The following is a 12,069-nucleotide window of genomic DNA, read 5'->3' on the forward strand; positions in this document are numbered from 1 at the left end:
AGTCAAAGTCTAGACCAGCTATTTTGCAAAAAAAAAAAGAAAGACATACAGTCTACAAATAGCCATTCCCCCAAATACCTATAGCTGTAAAAACATTAAAAGTGTTTCTGAACAGAGATTTTATTAAGGAGTAGTGTGTATAAATTGGTACCTTAATTTCCTTTTAGTTTTCTTTTATTGTAAACAAATTATCCATACCCTTTGACTATACAAATACATGTGTGTTATTTCATCTTTGTATAGCATATAAAAACTTGTACAACTATGTACGCTATGTATGTGGGTCTGTAACATGATAAAATGTTACAGACCCACATACATATACCAAAGTTGAGTATGCCTTTGTGAGAGATTGTAAATAGTTCTAATTCAAAGGCTAAGAAATAAATATCTCTCCAGACTTTCATTCATTCTGTTGCGCTTATTATTTTTTCCTCTCTTTTCACAGATCCAACTTAATCCAAGACATCCTGCATGGCAGAACGGGCTGCGAGAGCACAAGATACGGTACAAAAACATCTTATCTGATTCTTATAAGAAAAGTTTTATGTATTTAGAGAGGATTAGAAATAGAGAATATGAGGCTCAAAAGATGCCATGCGTGAAGGCCTCTTTGAAAGTTGATTATATGCACAGCGTTGGTAAAATCCTCTCCTCCCTTCTTTAATCACATCTTTGCTGTCTACGGAGAGAAATCTGTTTGATATTCAAGGCAGGCGAATGCCTTCGCTCCACTTATCAATTTTTACTCTGATGAAATGTAGCATCGTCTTTCTCCTGATTCTGCCTCTCTGTGGGGTAGTATGATAGCAGAGATTAAAATATTTCTAATTGGACATCATGCTATTATAAATCTGGGCATTTATTGATTAATATGGAAAATTTTCAATAATTAGCATATGAGCCAAGTAGTTAAGAACCATTTCATAAAGTTAGTCTGTCTTTTCTTCTACTTTGCTTTGCGCAAATGCTTTTTCCTCTAAAGCTCCAATACATTTTGTAATTTTAAGAGCATATACATTAAATTATGATTATATGGGAAAGATTTTTCTTTCTTTTTTGTTCTTTGTCTCAATAAGTATAATTTCCCAAGTACGTGCCCTTTGAAAAGTGTGAAAAGTGCATATGCATACAGGCCCCAAAAGGGAAAAAAAAATCACTTTGATACTCTTTCAAATACTATTTTATTAATCAAATATTAATATAGTAAATCATGAGCACATTTTATGAGCAAAGGCATGAAATACCAAAACCAGTTTGGAAATGGGGGGGGGGGGGGGGGGGGGAAACGTTTTGAAATATATTCTTTTAAGAGCTCAGACAGTTAAAAATATTTTTCTAATACAAATCCAAATGTCTATAATGTAACTGTCACTAACTAATCACTATAGCAGGTCTGCTAAGTGTCAGTGAATCACAAGAGTGAGACTTTTGTCATGATGCATTTAGGTCCAAAATTTTGTAAAACTTTTTAAAAAGTTAATTATGGTGTAAGTGGTCACAAACTTGTCTGGCATCTATTTTCTCAAGAATTTTAGATAAGAAAGGAGGATTGGATATAGGTCTATAATTGATTAAGTCATCTGGGTCAAGAGTCTGTTTCTTTAGTTAAGGTTCAATTACAGCTACCTTAAAAGTCTTTGTACATATGACTGTAAAAAGGATAGATTAGATGAACGCAACAGTTTTGCTAACAGATACTGCCTCACCTTCCAGGGATAAACCAATAGTTTAGAGTGCTAATGATCTTATTTAAAAAAGAATCTATTTTATTTATGAAGAATCCCATAAAATCATTACTGCTAACAGTGTTGGGAAAGTTCTCTTTCTACGTGAACTAGTTCAAAGTTCAGTTCACACATTTTAAAATGAACTAGTTCAGTTCATAGTTCATAATTCAAAATTTTGAACTAAGTTCACAGTTCCCAAAAATGAACTAGTTCATAGTTCTTTTTTTTTTATATATATATATATTGCTCAATTACACCATAGCCTACTGTAGAACCACAGAGAGCAATTATTTTATCAGTTGTAACACTGAAACTGTGCGTCAGATTTCATCTTCATATCCAGTTTTGAATCCTTATCCAACCAGGGTTTACATTAGCATTGAGGGGAAAAGATTTCCCCTTTGTTGCTTTAACGCTTTGTTGCTGTCCATTCACTTCACACTAGTAGCAGCTGCAGTTTTCACCTCTACAGTATATTCTCAAAAACATCAGGAAAAATGTGCTGCTTGAATGGTCTTTTTTATGAGGAATTATTAAAAGAAAAACAGGAAAGTAGTCTTTAAGGTGCAAATGTTTTTTTAATTTTAATAATTTTTTCAATTTGAAATTCCATTTCAGTACGTACTAAAAAGGAATACTGAAATCCTGGAAAATTATACCAGACAGGTTTAACAAACAAGTTACATGAATAGTAAAACCCTCAAGAACATTTTACTAACACAAACTGAGGGACCAGGCTGAGGTAGAAATTTAAAGTTACTGAAGTGCGAATGTTTTTACTGAAAGCCGGCGGGCAAAGTTTGCAGAGAAATGTAAGATTGTTGCCATCATCCTCACCGACCACCTGGTCATAAACCTGTTTTAAGTGATCATACGCTGCTTTGTCGCCTCCACGGTCGCCACCATGCTGCTGTGGCTTCCACGCTGCATTTTGTTTTGATGACGCATGCGGCTGTAGGCTGCGACACTGGTAGCTGGTGTTGCCAGTTTGGGTGTTTTTCCAGCTACATATTAAGGCCTGTTTACGGTGTGATTTAGCCGAGGTTTCGCCTGGAGGACTCTATAGAAATCTGGCAACCTATTGAACGGAGTTGAACTGAGAGAGCGAGCCGTTCACAGACACCAGAATGAACGAGTTCACAATAACGTTCATCAGGCAGTAATGCAGTACGTTCAGTTCACGTTCGCCCAATATATGAACGAGTTCATGAACTTTCGTTCAATGAACGCGTTCAGGCACAACACTGACTGCTAAGAGAAGGTAGGATGGACGGTTCCACAGAGTTATGGCTCTGGGTGAGTTTGGAAACTGTAATAAAAAGATATCTAGGATTACTCTTAGTCTCCTCTATTAATGAGGAAAAAGAATGCTGCTCTTGCTTTCCAAAGGTTCCTCTTATACAGCAGTAAACTATTTTTCCAGACTAGGTAGGATTCCCGTTGACATCTAGAGCGCCATTTCCACTCCAATTTCCTAGAATTTTGCTTCAGAGTGTGCAGCTCTGCATTAAACCAGGGAGCCAGCTTTCTATTTTCTAGTTTTTCCTTTTCAAATGGGCTGCGTTGTCTAAGGCTATATGCTGCAAACTAGCAACCCCATCAACAAAATCATCAACCTGTAAAGGGGAATAAACATAACGTTTGCCCTCTGCAGCACTGCTCAGCAATACAGAGGAGAAAGAAAGTGAAACAGATTCTTTAAAATGTATAACTGCACTATCTGATAATGATCTGCTAAAGTAAAACCTTATTTTGGGGAAGGAGGACTCTGTAAAGTAATCCTGAAGGTTGTTGAAAAGTGGTCAGAGAGGACAGGATTCTGAGGAAAACTGTTACTTCTTCACATTTAATGTCAGCACAAGGTCTAAAGTATGAAGATGAAAATGTGTGAGAGTATTCACATTTTGAACAAAGCCAATAGCGTCTAAGATAGCATAGAAAATTTTATTTATGGTTCGACATAATATAAACATTAAATTAGTTGAGCAGTTGGTCTATTTATAATTACATAGTAAACCTCTAAAATACCTACCTCATAAAATATGTATGAATTCTGTATTATTAATCTTAAATTGTAGTATATTGTTGTAAGAAATTAATTGCTGTATATTTGACACTTTTTGGTTAATATACTTTAAACATTTAAAAGTAGGACGTTCTACAGATTGGGATTATTAAAAGGGGCGGCACATTTTTCCATCACACTCATCCCAAGCGGGGTCACGAGGGGTGCTGGTGCCTATCTCCAGCTGTCTTTGAATGAGAGGCGGGGTACACCCTGGACAGGTCGCCAGAGACAAACAGGACAAACAACCATTCACACACAAACATAAATAGAAACAAACCCCTCCAGCAAATAAAACCTGTCATTACAGCAGAGAATTGACATAGATAAATGTAAATTGTCTGAAATACTTGACAATTTTAACAATATTTAATTTCAAATAACAACACAATAACATCATTTGGGGACATGTCTAATGTTGTGTTAGTTATGGAGCCTAGGTCAACTGAAGAAACCATTACTTACCCTTATCGTCCTCCGTCACAGGCCAATCGAGCTTTGAACCACACCTCCATGAAAGCCAATCAGCATTCATAGTTGAGCTTAAAAGGTCTCCAAATCCACATCTCTGTCTGCTACCCAAAGTGCTTGCAGTGGTTGCGCAATGTCCGACTTCGATTCAGATGACCCTGATTCAACCCACCTCCATCCCCTTCTCCACCATCGTAGCTAAAGCTTCATCAGAGTGTTATTCCTCCCAGACATTTTCTGTGTTCTCTGTCTCGTCTGGTCAGGCAGATGACCACCATGGTGAACCTGGCTCTGTCAGAGGTTTCTTCCCAATGGGGAGTCTTCGACCACAAATACTTTGGCAAATCTTGTCCTGTTCATGTGTGAATCTTGTATGCTTGTATGAATCGTGCTGTGTGTGTGGATCTTCTACTGTGTGTGTGTGTGAATTTTTTTGTACTTGTGTGAATTGTGCTGTGTGTGTTGCTCTGAGAGTTAGTCAACTACAATCTCATTATTGTTGTAAAATAGCTCCAGCCCCTTTGAAAGCAGTCGCTTGGGCTTAAGGTGTTTAACATTAACAGGTTTATTGTGAAGTGACAAAAAGGTCAAAGGGGAAACCATACTTTTGCACGGCACTGTTTAACACATTCGTTTTTTTTCTTTTTTTAGACGTGGTTCAGCGGAGTCGCTCTGTTCGGGTTGGTGATGACGTGCTGCTTCAGTGTGAGCTAAGCTCCAACTTGGCAACACCCTTATGGACGCTGGATGGTAGCCAGGTGCAGGGCTATGACCTCAGCTCTGGCTTCAGAACAGGGACAGACGGCCTGCTGATCATCAAAGCTCGACATGACCAGAGTGGTCTCTACACCTGTCATGCTGTTGAGAACAACGTCAAGGTTGCTGTAGTAACCTACAATGTATCCATCAGTCTGGATTTGCCTCCCCCTCCGCACACTAAAAAGTTCAACATAATAACTACATTACCAGCTCCAACTGTGCATCCCTCATCCGATGGAGCCCACACACTCCTCCTGCTGTCCCCAAGAAACATGGAAGCCATTTACCTCTCCCTCATCACAGTCCTTGGTGGGCTTTGTTTTGTCCTCACTGTTGTTCTTGCTTATGTGGGCTTCTGCTTGCGGACAGGCCAGAGAGGGAAATACTCTCTGCGTGCCGCGGCCGCAGCACACCCGAGCAGTAAGAGGAGCAGCAGGTGCAAAAAACAGCACAGAATCTCATCCAACATGGAGCTGAAGACCATCTCAAGTCACTGCAATGGCATTTGTAATGGAGTTTCCAAGCTGCGTAATGAAGACCTGCAGGATGGAGGCTTTTTACAGATTGTTCCCGGTGAGGGTCAGACTTCAATGAATAATGAGACTCCTCCACCAGCACCTCCTCTCCCTCCCACTCCACAACATACATCTCAAGAGTGTGACTTCCCAAATGGTCTATCAGCCACACTGCCCAGCGTTCTGAGGAGGATGAACGGGAACAGCTACGTGTTGCTGAGGCAGAGTGACTCAGAAAACACTTCCCCGCTCTCCCACACCTTCTCTGAGGAGCTAAGCAGGATCTTAGAAAAAAGAAAGCACACTCAACTGTTGCCCAGGCCGGATGAGAGCTCAGTGTAGATTTATGGAGACCCTGTGCCTGTGGCATTGACCCTTCATTGTCGTTGACTATATTAATGAAAAAGTCTCATTTCCATTATTTGCTTGGATTTTTTTTTTTTTTTTGACAGTTCTACCTTTTGAACTAGTGAGCCATTTCTTTTGCTGTGAAAGACCAACCCCCCCAGCACACTACAGATGAAAATGAAACTTTTCAGTGAAGGTCAGAGTATGAATCATGAAAAAAAGTGCAATCTACCTCACCTCAACACTGCCGGAATAGACATATTGTCAAGACTGCTGTCTGTTCTAAGGATTGGTGCTGAAATATCACGGATCTATGAAGAGCAAAGCAGGATGCACATTGCCTGACAAAAAGAAGTGAAGTCATGGTGCAATATAAACAGAACTGAAGAGTGAAGTTTGTCTATAGGGCAGCTAGCACTGTTTGTCTCTACATGAGCTACAGCAAGGATGGGCTATGCATTTTTAAAACCGGATTCACTTATTAAGAAAACGGATGTAAATGGAAATGAGAGTATTTTACTATCAGACTGCTCTTATGGTGACCCATGAAATTGTTCGGCTGCTGCTTGATACAGTCTTTCATGTTGTTGACAGACTTCACCTTCGAACTGGTGATATTTTCCTGCCTGCACTGTAGCCTCCATGAGGCCAGCATGCAGCTGCGTGGATGGAACAACAAGGGAATTTTACCACCATGCTGTGTCTGTCTGCTGGAGAGGCTCTATAACACTACAGACATCTGCAGCAACAAGCACAATGACATACAAAACCATTTTTAAATACGACTTCCAGGAAGAAACTATCAGTTAAAAGTTGTGAATAACTTCTTAAAACTTCATATTAATGCAAATTAATCTGCTGTCTTTTTAAAGATAACAATGATGATACTGTATATTAATGTTTACTTAATTTATTTATCGAATGAGTAACCTCTGGTAAGCATGGGCTGGTGTAAGATTTTCATGGTTCGATAACCATGGATAAAAAAATCCATGGGTTTCACAATGTAATGGTGTTATGATACAAGAATTGAAAACAAAAATGGACAACATGGTCTGCTTTAGTTTGAAGCAGCTTATCAACCAGTAGGTAGGTTGCTAATTGTAGTTTTACAACAGTGTTACCTTGATAACCTGCCTCTCGCCTGATATACACCTGGTGTTTATGCATCAGGAGCTTAATCCCACACACTACCTGTAGGGAGTGTGTTCTATTGTTTTTGCCAGTTGTGCACACCCCAGTTTTTGCAACAGTTTGCACTAATTCACCAAACAAGAAAAGTGAGAAGGTAGTCTAAGAGCTCTTTGTTTTAAAAAGGACATGCATGGCTGAATATCAACTGAAGGAAAATCTTGCATAGACTTCCAAAAACACCTTGGTAGTTAAACCGATTGTGTAGCTAATGCGTCCGCTGCATCTGTAGTGTAATTTGCTTGTATACGCTAGTGAGGCAATACATCCAAAGTTTCACTCCTTAGGAAGTGTAGTCAATTCTGTACCCCTTAAGAGAAGATAGAAAATATATTTAAAAAGTGCATAAAAGGTAAAAGGATGTTTTCTACATACAAGTTCTGTCAGGAAGTCTGTAAGGCAGAATAGAGTTTTAGGTTTCCAGATCTAGAATGTCTTGCACTTTCTCTACCATGTATGTGAGAAATAATAAGTTTTCAGCAGTTCTAACCTTGATACACCTTACTAATGCTAAGCAGCCCATGGGTAATGTTTTCCTATTGTTGTACGTTTATTAATACCCCTTGCAGATTAAGGTTGAAAGTTAATATTTTGACTTTACTTTTTTACTTTTGATGGAAGCAATATTAAGGTTTTAGAGGGACCAAGCAAGAGAGCCGACTTGAATCTGATTAGAAATCTGTCGAGGGAACTGTAATGCCTAAAAATAATTATAATACAAAATCTGTCAGGGGTATGGATAATATAGGGTTTACATGTATTTGTTAACAAGGTCAGACATTGTACAACCTGTCACATGTGAAGTTCTTGACTGATAAAAGGTTTATTTTAAACCTTCACTCATTTTTTGCCCTTTTTATTAGAAAATGTTTTAGTCCCAGTAAACTAAATGGGAAAAAAAAAAACCAGAACATTGTCCTGTTGCATCAAGAACAGCTAAACTAAAATCAGATTGATTTTCTGATGACAACCGTTTTGGATATTTGACAGTATTATTCTGCTTCAGTGCACTTTAAGTACCACTTTATTTTTTTAAATTGAGGATTTTCTAAACACTGATGTAAAGTTAGGGGAATATTTGGCCCTTTTGTTCCTCCGTAGAGGGGTGGTGTATGTCGCAGCTTTGTTTTGCAGGACTGTTTGACAAAGTGAACCCAAATGCTATTTGAACCGAGCCTAAACGCACAGCTGAAGGACACCCAACATGAGAGCGACTGACTGCAAGGTACCAAAAGAAACCAAGGTGTCTAGTATTTGTTGTCTTACCAGCACATATCCTACACAGGGCTGTCTGAGCTGGCAGACAAGTACTTGAATATATAGCCTGAGGAATTAGGAGGACAGCAAACATAGAGAGCAAGATGTTTCTTGCTTTCTGCTGGATTTATATTCCGCCTTATGCTAACAGGTTGTTGATGTGGCACCTGTTTACAGCTCGTGAAATGATTTCAACATGCTCTAATGTAAACAGCTGCTGGTTGTGTGATTCATGTGAACACCTTGTTAGTAGGAAAAATATAAACTTTAACACCCTAACTGATAAAAGATAATAAACGCTGCAGCTCAATTTGTAAATGCAATTTAAATGTTGTTAAAGTTATGCATCATATGATGTACCTCATCTGAGTGGAGAGATGAATTCGTTTTGGTTTGTGCCACAAGTATGGTCTTTATCTCATTCAGTTCCCGTTTTTATTTCCCCTTTCCCTCAGCTTAAGTTGTGTCTCCTTCTGTCTGAGCACAGCAGTAATTAGGCATTTGTCTTATGACAAGTAGACCTCAGCAGGGAGCAAGGAGATCTCTCAAGATATTTATGCTTTGCTCCGCTCTTAAGTTTCCAATTACTTTCTCATCCCCTCGGGCTTACAGTCTGGAGTTTTTATTATTTTAAAATGGAAATGTACAAACAAGTACACTTCATTCCCCCTACAAATATGCATGCAGTAGTCTGAGATTTTATTAGGCCATCCGTTTGTTTTGGATGTTGGATTTAAGAAATTAAGCCAAATTAAAGGCAGACATGGACTGACATGTACTGCCCCTCCACAATTATCTGCACTTCCTGCTCTGTATTTTGTAAATGTTTTTGCCAAAAGGAAAATGCTGGATGGTGTTGAGGTTAGAACATACATCTTTAACCAGTCCTATTTGCATATCGCTGCTACATGGCTGCTCTGTTTTACTCCCCCCTCAGATAACCCGAAAGGTTTTCTTAAGATTTAGAACTGATAGAGCCATAAAAAAAGCTTGATTTCCTTCTCTTTTTTTTTTTGCATCAGAAATCATGAGAAATTTCTATGCTGGCCTATTTTTAATATAACGTTATTAATAACCCTAAAGAGATCACAACCACAGACACTCATTAAGTTACCAGGCCCATTTAGACCCCCGACATCACAAATCCTCCACCAATAAGAACATATTATTTTGGGTCTTTTTCCACATATTTCTCATTTTAGGTAACATCTAACTGGAGCATCAGAGCCAAAAAGATTCATTTGAATTATTTTCTGACCAAAACATGATTTCACCGACAGTTACAGTAGCGTTTAAAAAACCCTGCACATGTACTGCAGTGTTAAAAGAAGTAATAGATTGTAAATAGTATCTGCCAGGTATTGTGGTGGCACTCTGGCCCAAGATGACACTCTTGCAGAAGTTATTAAAAAGTTGGCCATTGAATATAGTCAATGGAAGAAAATGATTTCCTGTTTTCTGTAGAGAAATTATACATCTGCCTTACTTGATGGCATATCATTTTTTTACTTCCATATCAAAAGGGTTGCTTAAAACAGTTCCTGTTTCCTGGAAGAGATAAGAAACAGGAACTGTTTAAAGCTGCTATTTTAAACCGGGAAGAAAAGCTACTGGATTACTAATTAAAAGTTTGTTTAATTTTAGTCTTAAAAATAGTTTTTTTTAGTTTTTACGGGACTAGAGGCTAATTTTTTCAACAGTAGGGCAAAAGGAAAGGGGGAGAGACATGCGGCAAATGAGCAAAGGTCAGATTCAAACCTGGGTTGGCCTCATCGAGGACTAATGCCTTCGTACATGGGTTGTGTGCGCTAAGCACTGCTCCACCTGCACGCCCAAAATAATCTAAAATGTAAAAGACTTTAGTTACTTTCACTTTAATTTGGATTTTATTTCCCTGTTGAATTAATGTACTGAAATTAAAGGTCAGATGGTGTCCAATTATACTGTTGCACTTAAAAAGACACTTTATTTCAAGTCCTCTAATTTCAATAGAGGTTTCTGTTCAGTTTCTTTGTAAGCACTTTTTAGTTTTCATTTCAAAGCTCACTTAGGGCCACCACAGCAACATAATGTTACGTTTAATTCTTTTATTCTCTTGCTCATGTTTTAGTATTTTTCCCTATTGAATAAAAAAAGAATTCAAATTGACAGCATGTTTGCCAAACACTTTCCTGAAAGAGCGGGTACCTTAACATTGATCAGAGTAGAAAGATGAGAGACACTCAAATATCGAGTGGCTTAGTAAACTTGTTCCAGAGCACAAAACACAGAGTGAGCATACTGATTAGGCTTTGTTTTCGTTGTCAGGCCTTGTTATGAATAATTCTGAGAGATTTAGAAGACAGATCCGATGTCATCTGAAACGGCTGCGTTATTTGGAAAGACCCCACTGACACCTGGAATATTTTTCTGTTTCTCTCATTTGCAGATGTGATGAGCACAGAGAGGGCTATCTCCCTGTGTAACATGGTAGCACTGGATTCAAAGACGTTTTAAAGAGGGCAACAATCTTCAACACTGTAAAAAGGGAGGTGGAGTCAGAACCAAGGCTCTCCAAGGGCTACTAAATAAGAGTTGAAGCTTTACCTCGCCTGCAGCGCTTTGTTTGTCCAGGCTGCTAATCTCTGTGTGCAGAGCGTGCCTCTTTTCTTCTGTTAGATGCAAAATGTAATTACTTTTTTTTCTTCTGCACTGCATGAACAATGTTCAAGTATCGATGAAGAACAAGGACAGCTGGTATTAGAATAAAGTGCAATGGCTGAGGTTTAAATATACTTTGTGAACCTATACTGAAATAAAACCAGATTTAAAAAAGGGTTTTAAAAATAAAAGCACAGTTATTTTGTAGTTTTGTACAATGTATATTTTATTAGCATTGTTGTTGCACAAAGTATGATGCATAGAAGCAAAGCAACTGAAAGCATGCAAAAATACTTACAGTACAGTAAAAACTACTACAATACGGTGCATTTTATGAATTTGTCACTTTAATCCTAATATTTTACTAAGTGGTTGTTGAGGCTTTTTTTCTCTGTTTTTCAATTGCTGCATGTTATTCTATATGTGCACACAGATTTTTTTTCTTTGAACTAATGCAAAGAATAACTAAGAAGTGCTTTCCGTCACATTTCACACACAACAAATTTAAATAAACGTTTATTCTTAGAATTCCTCCTCTTCTCATTTCTGCCTGTGTGCACTTTCAATCTTGGTCTTACAAAGATAATTTGATTAAATAAGCCCTTTTTCCTTTGAAAGTTTTAACGTTAAACCCAGTAAAATAGTATAAAAGGAGGCAGCACTGAATGTGTCTCCTGCTTCTAAATACAATCAAATGCCCTGAAATAAAAAAAAACAAAACAGAAAGGTGTCGGTATCCAAGCTGGAATTAGGCCCAAGTTCCCAGCATGGCACAGACTGGTACGGAAAATTTGCCAGGCGCTTCAGGTTCCAAAATTGATTCAAAGCCACCACAATGGGGTTATTGACAAAACCCACACATGCAGTAGATGATCCTTTGATGGCATTAAAAGGGAACATTTTACCTCAGCCTGTTGAAGCTTTCATGAAGCAGCTTCTGTTTTTACTATCAATAAAAGTCCTTTTGGAACTTTTCTGCCAGAAATGTCACAATCAATGGGTAAAACCCCCTGACTTTTCCATCATTCATATAACCTTTCCTCATGGTGTCAGAGAGCAAAATTAATGCTCAGCTTTAACATAATACCTCAGA

At 38.2% G+C, this 12,069-nt stretch overlaps 1 protein-coding gene across 3 annotated transcripts in view; it reads left to right on the top strand.

The window, feature by feature from the left end:
• LOC119788559 (semaphorin-4G-like) overlaps positions 1-11,252 on the top strand; it is a 45,221-nt gene extending 33,969 nt beyond the window's left edge. For all 3 annotated transcript variants that reach the window (XM_038292967.1, XM_038292966.1, XM_038292965.1), the window contains 3 exons: positions 449-507; positions 4,918-8,304; positions 10,765-11,252. In XM_038292967.1, the coding sequence (XP_038148895.1) occupies positions 449-507; positions 4,918-5,882 (1,024 nt within the window). In that variant the 3' untranslated portion in view covers positions 5,883-8,304; positions 10,765-11,252. The remainder of the gene's footprint in view (positions 1-448; positions 508-4,917; positions 8,305-10,764) is intronic.
• Positions 11,253-12,069: the final 817 nt, after the last annotated feature.

Source organism: Cyprinodon tularosa, unplaced genomic scaffold, assembly GCF_016077235.1.
Source record: "Cyprinodon tularosa strain WSP-4 unplaced genomic scaffold, ASM1607723v1 ctg32, whole genome shotgun sequence".
Taxonomy (NCBI): Eukaryota; Metazoa; Chordata; class Actinopteri; order Cyprinodontiformes; family Cyprinodontidae; genus Cyprinodon; species Cyprinodon tularosa.